Below are 14,175 nucleotides of genomic sequence, written 5' to 3'. Positions count from 1 at the left end.
CTTAGTAGCTTTGTCAATAAGTGGCGTATGAACCAGGTGGGGATCCAGAATTTTTCAAACGGGTTTGGTGGGTGGGTGTGCACAGCAGCTTCAGAATAGATAAGTGAGTAGCACATAACACTGATATGCATTGAAATTTTAAAAATTTAGTGTCAAAAAGTGGGGGGGGGGGCACGTGTCCCCTACTGGATCCGCCCCTGTGTGTGTAAATCAAACCTCACCCCCTTGGAAATTGCTGCTATGGTCCCGCAAAACAGCTTAAAGCTACGTGTGTTTGCGGGACATGCGCGAATTCTTGGACTTATTTTACTTGCTCAGTTTTTTAGGTTTGAGTCCAACAATTTTGGTTGTGTCAACGCGTACAGCTTTGAGAGCATTTTCAATAGGGCTCAAATTCTTTATGCTGGGGGCCAATAAATGAGTAATTTTAAAATTTAAAAAATCTCATTTTTATGACATTTTAATCAGACAATTACGACATTGTGTATAAACGCTATAAACGATGTCTCTCCGTTGGATTATATCGAGAGTTTATATGACGATAATAGCAAAGTGAAAGCTTAGGTAACTTACATAAAATGGCAACAATGTCCTCATCTTGAATAACCTCCAGTGTGCCAGAGACAACAAAGTACAGGATATCAATACTCTCGCCGGTGTGGATGAGGTCACCGGGAGCACTATGGTTCATGGTGAAATTGATGGCTAGCGCGCGCAGACAGCCTTCACTGGCCAACCGGAAGGCAGGATGGCCACTGAAAACCGGGCGGTTTAGGTGCATATGGATGAACAATTTTTGCTTTCCGTCATTGAATCGCTATGAACTGAAAGTGAACTTTCCTATTCAAGGTCGGCCCATAGCGCGCAATGGTTATAGGTCACGATGTACCTCGCTATTCCCATTGCAGCCATAGTTCGAGTCTCACTAATAACGTCGCAGTGAATTTGGTTTTCGTTGTTTGTTTTATTTTTTTGTTTTTTCCCCCACTTCATTAAAATTATATTGGTTTTCCGTTTTTTTTTTTTTTTTTTTTTTTTAACTTTATACCTTTTAACGACTTTTATATTTGTTGCACTTTCAACTTCATTTCTCATTAGAGCAATAGGGAAAAGCCCTGTTCTGATGTTCAAACGGACATAGTAATATATAATTCTAGTATTAGCTAATAAATGGGCTACCATACCTTTCTGGAGTCGGTTCCCTTTGTAATTGACCAGGTAGATACGGTATAGTCCATAACTCGTTCACTGAGAGCTCTGTCCACCTGGTGTAGCTTCATGAACTCTCTTACATTTTTTCAGATTTTCATGATATCTAACTGTTGCCGACGTAAACTGTTGAAATATAGTGGTAACTGTTCCGAAGATAGTGGCATATAGTAGCGCTGAAAAGCACAATAGGTTGATATTAGGATATAATCAGTGAAAATATCATATAAAACCCTAAATTATTGCATAAAAAGGGCATTGCTCAACCATTACTCAACCATGACCAAACACCAAACGCTACTATGCCTGTCTCTTATACACATCTAGATGTGTATAAGAGACAGATACACGGGTAATGTATACTGTATTATATATAATGCCATATGGGCTCTGATAGTTTAACCATGGTTTAAATCGTCACAAGTAGGCCTAGTAGACCCAGACACAAAGACAGTGTTGTATATAATTGTTTGTGTGATGGTGATGATGATGAGGATGGTGATATTAATGATGATGGTGATATAGTAATTATGATGATTATGATGATGATGATGGTGATGATGATAATGATAATAATAATAATACAATTTATAATATTAATATTAATGATAATGATAATAATAATAATATTAATAATAATAATAAATATACACTGATAATAATAATAATAATAATAATAATAATAATGATGATAATAATAATAATAATAATAATAATAATTATAATTATAATAATAATACTAAATATACACTTGTAACAATAATTATATTTATTAATTCAAATAATTACTGAGAGTGACATTACCAACAACACAAAATAATGATTATATGACGGGAAAATGGCAGTTGGGCTATAAGAAACTATTTTTGAAATTAATGTTACCATGCTTTTTATAATGACGTTTTACAACATTGTCCTATATTCCGTTATTTTAAATTAAGTAAATATTTTTTTTGATTTTGACTTTGATCACAAAAAACATTGAGACTACAAACAGTACGCTTTTACGTCGCACACATAAAATGTATACTGTATTCATTAGCAATTTTAATATACAAGCGCAAGATATATTGAGAAATATTTATGGACATAAGTTAAGTCAATAATTATATATAATAAAACCCATCACTATTGTTTATTATGATTTTTGTGAATTTTATTGACCGAATTGGAGAGAAAGTTGGAACCATCGTATATAGTGCGGCGCCGGCCGCGGCATAGGCGTCCGAATATTGATGGTGTAAATTCACTGGTGGCGTGCCGTATTCTTTCCGTCGAGATCATGAGATCTACCTATATCTACCCCTACTAGGCATGCAATTTCGTGATATGGTTATAAACAGACGACTGTCTTAATTTGAATAAACCAACATAGATTGCAATAGAAGTAATTTTGATAGCAAACAGCTTTAAAACAGAAGCCCCGTTCAGCGCTGAAGGCGATCGAACTTCGATTATCTATTCCTTACATTATGACGTCATGTTATGCGTAATCGGCTTTTAGTCATAATGTAGATATCCAGAATATTATGTACATTTTTGAAATGATTTTTCCTTCGGTTTATTTTTATATGCTGTGGTTTGATTGTATTTTCACATTACACGTCATGCATCTGACAAATGGCGAGCTATTAGCGATCATTTGTACACATTTTATCTTGATACTTACGGCTTGTGCTAATATGGATAGATGGCGCGCCATACTGTACATATATGCTCATATATCACAACCATTATATGCATATAACTGATATTCAACAAATACGAAAGACGTATATGTAAGTCTTCAAATTCATATTCATAACTTGCTTGTCGCGGTTATATTAAAGCATATGGCTCGCCTGGGGGCTCGCCGTATGTGTCCATATATGGACATCATAACAAAAACAACAACAACAACAACTACTAATACTACTACTACTACTACTAATAATAATAATAATAATAGTAATAATAATAATAATAATAGTAATAATAATAATAATAATAATAGTAATAATAATAATAGTAAATAATAGTAATAATATAATAATAATAATAATAATAATAATAATAATAATAATAATAATAATAATAATAATAATAATAATAATACTAATAATAATAATAACAATAATAATAATAATAAAAACAACACTAATAGTTAATGGTAATAATGATGATGATAATGATGGTAAAGAAGATTATGATTATGGTGACGATAATGGTGATAATGACGATAATGATCAGGATGATGATAATCATGATGACGATGTGATGACGATCGTCATGACGACAGTGATAATAATTTTCAGATTTGAAAATATAGGCCAATGGTTTAAATTTTAATATTTTTGTGATGTATTAAGAAAAACAAATCAATAAAGGGAGATAAAATATTTTTATATTTGCTTTCACAACAAATTTTAGTCCTTGCCTCTCGTATTCTTAGTTGCACTAATAGTCCTCTATAGAACGTGTGGACACGCAACCACATTGAGATATGAAGAGTATCCCCTTCAATGTTTTCTTGATAATAGTTTATTGATAATTATTGTCATAATTACAACAATAATTGTCTTAATGGTTATTATCATAATGATCATTATGTATTATCACAATTATCATTACCACGTATATCGACAAAATACAATATATACAAATAAATATTAAAACTCAAATAAACCTTTTTCTCTCTTCTAAGTATTTTATTAACTATAAAAAATTATTATGATTGTTGAAATAAGAAGGTTGGAGACCAGTAGCGGCTCTAGGATATATTTTCTGGGGGAGGGGGGTGAGCTATCCGACAGGGGGAACTTGGGCTCTAGGCACGAGCTAGGGGAAGGGTTTGAGAGGGTGTTTCCCTCCCAAATGAGATTTTTTAAAGAATAGGAACCTCTGGATGGAAAGAAATGACACTCTCTGATTGTTACATGTGTTGGCTTGGCGTGGGCCTATTTTTATATATTTTTTAGTCCAAATGCTTGCCCCTCCCCCGCTGGCCACTGTTGGAGACCCGTAAAGCAAAGCTTTAGTAGATAGACATGTGCACTCACACACATACACACACCCACACACACACACCAACGCACACCTATGTGTTTATATATATATATCCATACCCATAAACACATGATAACTAGATTGAGTACATGAAAGGTATACATTTCTAAGAAGTATACATAATTGGTACACGTAGCGCCAATTTAGAAAATACTCAGAAGGAAAGTCAGCCTAGCATGAGGTTTTCTTGTTACGTGTCCAAGTACTTTGTAATTAGGCTACAGTCCTTGATATGTATGAAAGAAAACGTTGAACCTAAAGCTTTGACCACACTATCGCTGTCTGTACAGGGATTCAGTTAAGGATACTGTGTATATTTATATATTATTTTAATTGGAGTTCACAGCGGTACAGTCTTTGTGTAGACATAAATATATCATTACTAAATTGTAGTTATGTACGTGGCGTCCATTGCCCTTATATTTCTATACATTGTAAGCCAGTCCCATTGGAGACACGGATTTACTTTATATACCTTTTATTTCAGTTAACCCGTTATTTAAACTTAAATAGAAGATGAATCGAATCGTTTATTTTGACTTAAGTCTACGCTAACTGAATAAAGAGGGTATAATCTAGGTGAAGTCTGCAGAGGAATTTTATAATAATAATATTAATAATAATAATAATAATAATAATTATTATTATTATTATTATTATTATTATTATTTCTTATAATTTCTATTATTATTATTATTATTAGTATATTATTACAGTATTATTATTTTCATTATCATTAACGTCATTATTATTATTATTATTGTTATTATATTATTGTTATTATTGTTATTATTATTTTTATCATCATTATCATTATTATTATTATTATTTTTTTTTTTTTTTTATTATTATTATTATTACTATCGCCATCATCATCATCAACACAGTCACCACCACCATCATGGTCAAATTCATCATCCTCATCGAGATAATCAGTATAATCATTTTCAATTTTCATTCACCAGCAACATCGCCAATAACCACACTTTCATCAAGGTAAATTACAGCCTAAACACAGTTGGCAATTGCGTTATCGATCCCATGTTACGAGACATTCTCGTCAATATTCAGGATGCTTTAATAACACATCATGGTCGACATTATTACAAACCATTTCCTGAAATGCTATGTGGGGTACTGAACACTATCTATCAATATCCGCGTAGGAGTTAGGTACTGTTGAATTTAAAATTAGAATATCAATATTGTATATATAATCAGAATTATTGCTCTTTATATGTACATTGTATAGAGCTTATTAAAATTGAAGAGCTAATAATAATACATTAGAATAATACTTTTGTTATAACTGTATTTCACTTGAATTTTTTGCATATAACGTCAAACACAGATGACAAATTACAATTAATTTTAAAGGCGATTCTGTTTCTATCTCTTTTTTTTTTGTATTTGATAGTTTTTTAATGAATTCAATGGGAAAGATCAAAAGATAAGCATTCCTAATTGAAAATAAACTCATTCCACTTGTTTAGGTAAGTTTTTTTTTCTCTAAATGTGGATAGGCCTAAGTGTGTTTATTGTTTTTCTCCTATGTTGAATCCAGATTAAGTCAGTTTAGAATATTTACTTTTTCATTTTGATTATTGTAAGCTGTGACGTATCTAGGGGGTGCGCCAGGGGGCTCAGGCTCCTCCAAAAATTACACGCACACCCCAGTCGCCCCTCACCCAAAAATCACGTTCAAGTAGTTAAAAATCACCTTATTTTGTGAATTAGCGCCCCTCAACTGATCACTGAGCCCCCCACATCACCTTCACGCCCTCATCAGCATCCCCAGTTCAAGACTTCTAGATACACATATGATTGTAAGACCACACGTCTGTAAGTTTGATTACAGAAAATCCAAATATTATGAAATTGTATTTCTAGATTAGTTATGGTTGACAAAAACAATATCAGCATATAAAGTGTTCTTTTATTTTGTTATTTTTTTAATTTTAAAAAGACCTGACAGAGATGTGAATGTCATCGTTTTTAAGGTGTAATGTCGTGAACTATATATAATAAGGTCATAGATATTAATGGTGCCTGCATGAACTAATGTGACATAGGCCTATGCTATGACGTATGAAGTACTGTACAAGAATAAGCTTTTTCGTAGTTTCTTCTGCGCATGACTGTGAAAAGTCAAGTCACATACACAAACATTTATACAACTGCATTTTTTATAAAGAACAACAGTTGTTGGTCTTTGTTTAGCCAAATACTTCAACCAATCATCAATAACTATACATGTTTCAAACTATAAAATATAAGTCAGATCAACAGATTCTATACACTGTAGCTTTTATTGACGTGACTTGAAATAATGCGCATGAAATGGCTTATTATGACCTTACGACTCTTAAAATACTTAAGTAAAAACATTTATAACATTGATTTATAAACTTACGATCTCTGACGTGACATGGAGGCCTATGACCGCTAACATATGTTAATTGGCCTCTGATATATGCAAATTATGACTTACGACACAATGATAATAATGTTGCCCTCAAAAATGCTAATTATAACCTCTGGCATAAATTACGGTCGATGTTATCATTAGGAACGTATACAATTCCTGTATAAGATTATGTCAAGAAATCAGCTAAAAGCATTATTAAGATTACCACAAGGTGTAATATCGACCCGTTGCTAAAGAAACACGGCTTACTCAGAATTAACAATTCGTTGTTTGGAATGCCGGTAGCAAAAGAAAATAAGAGACATTTCCACGAATATAATAATAATAAAAAAATAATAATAAGCCAAATAAACACCACGTTTATAGTTGTGCCTCGATCCCGCATCCTTCTTTTCTGAAGGACTCCTGTTACCTTCCAGGAGGCAAAACACTGTGAAAACAAGGAATTGGTGTGCTAGGCATCACAGACCCACCATTTTGTTTGTGACCATCTTGTCTGATGTGACGAAGTTGTGCCCTTTGTCCATATATGTCCATCATGGTGTCATCATGGAGGTCAATTAAAAAAAATAAAAATCCGGACGAGGATGAATATGTTTATTTGAGGAATGGAGGGTAGCGTAGCGTAGGGTAGGGTAGGGGTTCGATGTTATAGATAATAGGCCTTAAGTAAGTACCTTAAAAAATGGTTAAATAAATTAGTAGTATTGACAATCGACGATGCACAACTCAAATTTCAACGCAATTTTGGTTCATAAAAGGTATGTTAGAGCGAATAAATTGCTTTTTTAAATACATTACCGTAGGATTACCCAGTACATTATAAGTGTCCTTGAGTCTACTGAGAGACGTATAATTTTGATACTTACGCCAGGCCAAAGGCGTTTTAAAGTAGAAGATGATAAAAAAGAAAAAAAAGAAGAAAAATGAGAAGAAGAAAAAGAAAAAAAGAATGATTATGGTATTGTCTATAGAGAGAAGTTAGTTAAACCCTGATACTGGCGAACCTATTCCCTTCCCAATCCATAACTTCTAAAATTGTAAATTCCTTAAATACAGTCACACACATTGTCCCCATCTTCATTGTTTTCAGTGGTGGCGACGGGGGGAGGGGGTACTGATGTCCCCGACGAAAAAAGTGGGCGTGGTCGGGCGTCGCTCAAATCTCTCAAAAGTGTTGAAGGGGGCGAAGTCTCCGAAAAATATGACAATTTCAAGGCTTATTTGATCGATTTTGGAGTCTAATAATATGTGGAAAATACATATACATTTGATTTTCTGCCCGACGAATTGTGGTTTTTCTCCACGAAGGGAGGCTCTGGGCTCCCGCTGGTGCCACCACTGTCGTAGTAGTAACTATCGTTCATGAATGATGATCTATCTCTGACCCATAACATTTTTAATTACTTGATTAAAAGGGATTTAAGAAAAAGAATGTGTTATTACTCTCCTATTGTTTATGTGTGAGGGAGTCATTTCCCACTGGTTACGAGTCAACCGAAAGGGAAAATAACCACGTGACCTATCAAATGGCTATCAAGGTACTATCATTAGGGCTTATTTTCGTAAGCGCGCATTCAGAGATGACTTGGCATAACTATGGAGGATGCATTGCGATGGGTATTACGCCTCTGGAGACTAATAAGAGACTGATTTAGGGATGTTAAGGAGTTATGACATAAGGATATGGTCATTTAGCCTCTTCTATGCCCTCGTTGCCCGCCAATTTAAAATGTATAGCAACTCAGACAACGAGATGATCGCTCATTCCAACATGAATGACACCACTATCTGACATCTTTTCTGGATTACTAAGTACCATAATGTCAATTAAATGCTAGCATTTTTGAAATGCTAGCAGTTTTGGATCAGTTACCAATACTCTATAGAATCCAACTACTAGATTTATAGTCTACACTAGATTAAAATCACGACTACTACTTATATAGCTGTTCTGATTATCTTTATACATCCATCAAGGAAGGATTGCATCTTTGCCGCCATTTTTCTTATATACTGTATGTACACCTGCGGCCGAGCTACCTACCTTTATTATAAAAAGCATGCTTACTGTGTGAGTGATTCTCAGAAAAACGCAATCACTGTACATTTACCAAGGAGTTAATGACTTTGTGCTTCTGAATCGTTATTTTAACTGAATTTTAATCTTTATATCGTGTTTTTTAGTGTTTTATGAACATTTTAGAGTTGCGGCATTGTTTAGCGGCCATTTTGTTTGTGTCTGTTTTCAGCGTTAATTTTTTGACCTGAGCTGTTCGACAACTAAATATTTTGGAAGCGAATTATTCTGATTTTACTCATTAATTCGTTTTCTAGTGTTATGGATTTTAACATTTGATGCATTTTTTTGCCGTTGTATGTGTACTCAACCTTTGACTTACCAACTCTGTGATACTGAAATTTTGATTTTAACATTCTTTTTTTTTTTGATGCCCTGTCACTTTAGCGTTGTTTGTGGATTTCCTGATTATTTTTTGACGTTGATGCTCCCCCGATTATCGCATTATGATTTCTCTACTGTTGATAAGCTGCAATTCTTGCTGATGCTGGATCTATTATCGATATTGAAAGCAGACCACTTATTTTTTATAGCAGAATATACAAACCTACTCGTCGCCATCGACGCAGTGCACCTCGTCCGTATTACTCAAATTCTGTTGCAACTTTTACTTTACTTAGTTGCGGTGACATTGAACTTAACCCAGGACCTGAAGCTGCAATTTCGAACTCCAGTAAATCTCAAAGCCTGAATGTGTATTGCCAGAATACGAGAAGCCTGAAGAACAAACTTATAACATACAATTGTACCTTACGTTCTCATCTTAAAAATAACGAATATAACATTGTCTGTTTTACTGAAACCTGGTTAAATAACAGCGTTCTTGATGCTGAAGTTTCCGTGCAGGATTTTACGCTATATAGAAGAGACAGAAATAATGGTCTTAGAGGGGGAGGAGTGCTCATACTAGTAAATTCCAACCTTTTATCCCAACGTCTTTATCACCTAGAAAAGGATAACTTAGAGGCTATCTTCATTGAGATTACCATTTCTAGAAGAAAAAAGATCATTCTTGTGTTGGGTTATATTCCTCCTAAATCCAAACTTGCAGTTTTTGAAGAACTAAATCAATCTTTAGATAATGTATATCTTAATTACCCTGGCTGTGAACTTATTATTTTAAGTGATTTTAATCTACCAGGTATAAAATGGTCAAAATATACAACTGCAACTACCAGCAATAATATTGAACAATATTTCGTGAATTCAATTATTAATAATTTTCATCTTTTTTCAATGCAATATGTTTCCCTCTCACTGTGATAACATACTTGATCTTGTCATATGTAGTCAAGATATATCCAACTCAGTTGCTTGTGGTAATGATATTTTTAAATCTGATCATATATACTTTTAGGTTTCACTGTCGTCCTAGATTTTATATTAACAACATCAACAACAGGACTCTATATAACTACACGAAAATAGATAAGGATCTTTTAATTAACACACTTTTAAATGTCCCATGGGATACTCTAAAACTCTGTGAAAATGTTAATGATGCTGTTGATGATTTTATTTCTTTGGTCTTAGCAGTTATCAAAGATGTTGTGCCAGTAGTAAAACCTAGACGGAGAGTACCACCATGGTTTGATGTTGAATTACGGAATCTTATTCGTAAGAAAGAAAGGTTATTCAGGTTAAAAAAAGAAACACCCTAATGCATCCAATAATGATAATTTTTCAGCCACTAGAGCTGAATGCAAGAGACTTTCTCGTAGTAAATACTACAGTTATGTTACCAAATTATCAAACGATATGACAACTAATCCTAAACGTTTTTGGGGCTGGATTAAATCCTCATATAAATGCAAAATTAAACCTGTAAACTTGAAACATGGTGATACTACTGCCTCTTCTCCTGAGGAGAAAGCTAATTTTTTAAATAAATACTTTAGTTCTGTATTCAATAATAGCGTTCCAAGGCCTATTTATCCTGACCTTCCAGAATATTTCTAATTTTAATATTGATATTTTACGTATCGAAACACTTTTACGTGAAATAGATGTAAAAAAGTCATCTGGTAGTGATAACATAAGCAATATTATTCTTAAACTTGGTGCTCCTGCCATCTCTCAACCTTTGTGTATGCTCTTTAACTGGTCACTTAGTGAAGGTACGTTCCCTAGAGCATGGAAAATGGTCAATATACACCCTGTCCATAAAGGTGGTAAAAGAAATGAGGTCTGTAACTACAGGCCTGTTTCTATTGTCCCTACTATTGCTAAGATATATGAACGTATAATTCATGATGTGTTATATGACCATGTTGCTCCTGCACTTTCAATTGCTCAGCATGGATTTATTGCTAAGCGTTCTTGTACTACTAATTTAGCTAACTTTTTAATTGTTGCATATAATGCTCTCAATAATAACTCTCAGTGTGATGTAATATATACTGACTTTTCAAAAGCATTTGACCGAGTTAATCACGATCTACTCATTTACAAGATCTCTAAATTCGGCGTTACTGGTAACTTAAACTCCTTCGTAGCTATCTTACATATAGAGAACAGAGAGTTATTATTGATGGTTCTACGTCTGAATGGACATCGGTACAATCTGGTGTTCCTCAAGGCACTATTTTAGGCCCTTTATGTTTTAATCTTTTCATCAATGACTTGCTTCATAATTTTACTTCGCAATGTCTATTATGCTGATGACCTTAAATTGTTCCGACTGATTAGTAAGATTGACGATGCCAAATCTATTCAAGACGATTTAGATATATTGTACTTATGGTGCAACACTTGGGAAATGTCCCTAAACTTAAACAAATGCAAGATTTTGACTATCACACTTAAACAACGTAAAATTTCTTTCCCTTATAATGTTAACGGCCACGTCATGGAGGTCGTATTTTTTCACCGTGACCTTGGTATTACTATTGATTCTAAGTTGACTTTTAATGAGCATATAAAACAGGTTTGCTGCAAAAGTAATAGAATGCTAGGCCTAAATAAACGCAACTGTTGGAATATTAAGAACTAAAAAGCATGAACTAATCCGTATTGTTTACTTGTTAGACCTTATATCGAATTTAATTCTGTTATTTTTAATTGCATGTCTAATACATGCCTTACTAAAATTAATATTATTCAAAAACGATTTGTTAAATTTGTTTCTCGTACTTGTAATATCCCTTCCAATGATATCATTCTTCCTACTTTAAGTTCTAGACTAATTTACCTTGATTCTCTCTTTTTTATATAATTGCGTTAATGGAGTTTATGGTTCTGATCTTATTTCCGTTTTTGGTTTATCTGTTAAAATTTCTCGATGTCGTAATTCTATCAGTTCCTTATTTAATGTTAAATTTTCTCGTGTTATTGCTAAATTTAGTTTGATTGTTCGATTACCTAAATTTTAAAATTCTCTTGTTGATAAAGATAATTCTATTGATATTTATTATGATTCATTTAGAACGTTTAAACGCAAAATTAAGTTATATATTTAGATTTTTGACTGTTTTTTGTGTGTATTGTAACTGGATTGTTCTTTATTGTTCTCTTTGTTTTATGTTATTCCATTCTGTAAGTGGCGGGCTCCCCGCTGTTGATTGTGAAATGAAATAAAATAAAATAAAATAAAAAATAAAATATATATATCAGTCTTTGAAACAAAAATTTTGACAACAAGGCATGTATTTGAAATTGTCATATTTTTCGGAGACTTCGCCCTCTTCAACAACACTTTCGAGAGATTTGAGCGACGCCCGACCACGCCAACTTTTTCGTTCGATATATATTTTCGATAAAAAATACAGTGTTTTATAGTCATACCTTGCCATTTTTTTTTGTTTCAACGACTGGAATATAATTTTAAGAACAAACGTGGATTTACAATTATTCAAATTAGGTTTGCATTGTAAACACCATATAGACAAATGGATAAATAATAACAGTGCTCAGATAGGAACAGGATGCTTTAATCGTATCAACCATAGCCATTCGACGAAATGTTACCCATTAGTCCACGGAGACCTATATGGTATACATGCAGATCTGAGATCTAATTTCATAAGATAGAAAAGTTTTTTGGTCGTATATAACTAAGTCTATATAATGCTTGCAACTTACTCAAGTTTTACAATATTTGTAATAATGCCATTAACAATGATTACGATGTATTAATAATATGATAATAATAATAGCAATACTACTAACACTTTTGCATACAGTGGTTTATTTATTGATTCTGCAAAACGCTCCAGTTATCTTTAGGCCTATTACCAACAGAGATACTTGGGCCTATAAGAAGTAGTAACTTGAGTGAGTTCAGGATACTATGTCACGTAAATTATACAAAATCCACATAAATATGTACATAATTTATAAGACGAAAAAGACATTACGGATAAACAAACAAGGCCTACATGTATATATTTTTACAGAATTTATTTTGTCATAATTCATAAGTCTATACATAGGGCCACTTGTATTTGTATGTTCTAGAATTTTTAGGGGCGTTGCATGCCTCAAATGGTACATATTTTTACTTCACTTACCGTATCTTCGAACGCATTGATGACGTCATACGGTAGACATGACAACAGGTCGATAATGAACCAAGATCTAAGATAATTCATGCGGATGATCTTTGGATCGGAAACAACTTCACCGCCAGGTTCGACAAATGTTGTATGAAAGTTCAATATTACATCTATGAAAAAAAACTATATCTACAATTGCGTCGATTACTAATACGACGTAGACTCCTGGTGATTTCGACTGAAAGGCCACATTTAAAGGCACTGCTACGGCTGTGTAGAAGGTTAACATAAGTATTATCCAATCCCAAATTGTCTTGAATGTGCAATAGTGTAAAATAATATGAGGCGGTGTTTTAAGTGCTTCGAGTCTATGTTGCGGTAACACATCTGCATCTATTGTCATCATCTTAAAAAAAAAAATAAATAGATATTTGTATATTTAAAAAGGAATAGCAGAAAATAAGCCGCTAAATATTCTTAGTGCTGTAATATAAATAATTGATTAAAAACAATAGTCATTTGTTGGTGCCTAGTAGATAGCACCATATCATCATTATCATCACCATCATCATCATCATCATCATCATCATCATCATCATCATCATCATCATCATCATTATCACCATCATCATAATCATCATAATCATCATCATCATCATCATCATCATCATCATCATCATTTTGAAGCGGAGAGTCTATCAACCCCTTAACTACTCGTTGCTGTTCCCACGAACCGGCGAATACCTGTTACACCTAACTGTTAATTTTTGTGTGTTTCATTCAAATTCATTAATCAAACTATCATAAATTGGCCTATTAAATTAGATTACCCTAGTCCAGTGTTTGTTAACAGGGCATAGCCAATGGCGTATGTAGCAGGCCTGTAGTGGGGAGCTGATGGGTGGGTTTTCGAGGGGGAG

At 33.3% G+C, this 14,175-nt stretch overlaps 1 protein-coding gene across 1 annotated transcript in view; it reads right to left on the bottom strand.

The window, feature by feature from the left end:
- Positions 1-1,003: 1,003 nt before the first annotated feature.
- LOC117102322 (potassium voltage-gated channel protein eag-like) overlaps positions 1,004-14,175 on the bottom strand; it is a 15,409-nt gene continuing 2,237 nt past the window's right edge. The window contains 3 exon segments of the mRNA XM_033242582.1: positions 1,004-1,385; positions 13,271-13,435; positions 13,437-13,661. Of these exon segments, the coding sequence (XP_033098473.1) occupies positions 1,299-1,385; positions 13,271-13,435; positions 13,437-13,661 (477 nt within the window). The 3' untranslated portion in view covers positions 1,004-1,298.

Source organism: Anneissia japonica, unplaced genomic scaffold, assembly GCF_011630105.1.
Source record: "Anneissia japonica isolate Jap-2015-1 unplaced genomic scaffold, ASM1163010v1 scaffold8929_len37268_cov97, whole genome shotgun sequence".
NCBI classification, from domain to species: domain Eukaryota; kingdom Metazoa; phylum Echinodermata; class Crinoidea; order Comatulida; family Comatulidae; genus Anneissia; species Anneissia japonica.
The sequence above is the reverse complement of the archived record's forward strand: the minus strand, read 5'-3'. Positions and strand labels throughout refer to the sequence as shown.